Source organism: Carlito syrichta, unplaced genomic scaffold (genome assembly GCF_000164805.1).
Source record: "Carlito syrichta isolate Samal-C Ts95f unplaced genomic scaffold, Tarsius_syrichta-2.0.1 Scaffold126652, whole genome shotgun sequence".
Taxonomy (NCBI): Eukaryota; Metazoa; Chordata; class Mammalia; order Primates; family Tarsiidae; genus Carlito; species Carlito syrichta.
The window spans coordinates 17,216-18,114 of NW_007070748.1; the positions used below are offsets into that span (position 1 = coordinate 17,216).

The 899-nt window shown below is 68.3% G+C and overlaps 1 protein-coding gene across 1 annotated transcript in view; it reads right to left on the minus strand.

Annotated features, from left to right (window-relative positions):
* CHERP (calcium homeostasis endoplasmic reticulum protein) overlaps positions 1–899 on the minus strand; it is a 23,829-nt gene that overhangs the window by 1,060 nt on the left and 21,870 nt on the right. Inside the window, 2 exon segments of the mRNA XM_021707895.1 lie at positions 3–140; positions 439–543. Of these exon segments, the coding sequence (XP_021563570.1) occupies positions 3–140; positions 439–543 (243 nt within the window).

Sequence of the window (899 nt, forward strand, 5' to 3'; positions counted from 1 at the left end):
ACCGGGAGCGCGAGTAGGAGCGCGAGCAGGAGCGCGACCGGGACCTGGAGTAGGAGCCGGAGGACTTGGAGGACCTCGAGTTGGAGCGGGAGGAGGAGCGGCCCCGGCTCTTGGATCTGCTCCGAGACCGCGAGGGCCCGCTGGAGGGAGAGGACTGGTGAGCGGGAGCACTGAGCTGGGCCCGGGCCCCTGCAGACCCAGGTGCTGGGCAGCTGGCTGCGGATGTGCCGCCGCCGCCGCCATGGCGGCGGTGTTAGTTCCGGCACGGCAGCCTGCTTCCCTCCCGCTGCCCTGCACCTCGGGGCTCTTGGGAAGCCGTGCCAGAGGGAGAGCCAGAATGGACCCTCTGCAGCCCACGTGAAGGTGTGCTGTGACGGCTGTCACAAGCTGTGGCCCAGGGGGCCGGGGACCGCCACCCGCACGGACGTCACACCGCACCTGTTCCTCTTCTCCTGGCCTTTCCTCCTCCGGGCTCGCATCTTTGCTCGGAAGAACTCGTAGAGGCCGTTCTGCTCCCAGCCTTCACTGTAAGACATGCCGTCCCTGGTGACCCATGGCACGCAGGCGTCCCCGTGGGGATCCTACCAAGTCTCCAGGCCCAGCAACCCTCCACAGCCTTGGCGTTTGTGCAACCCTCACCCCGTGCACTCTGGACGCGCTCACACCAGACGCCGGGCATGGCACACCCACGGCAGCTTGGCATCCGCACGGGCTGCCCTCCACTGCCAGCAAGCGCAGGGCATACCTGGCTCTCCCCCATGCCCTGCCATTACGCCGTCCCACCGGGGAGGGCCTAGGGTCTGTGGCCCTTGGGACAGTCTGCCGAGAGGGACTGGGCAGTCCGTGTGGCAGCCAGTGGCTGAGACGAGTCAACCCCTCTGCCGCAGCCTCTCGTCCCT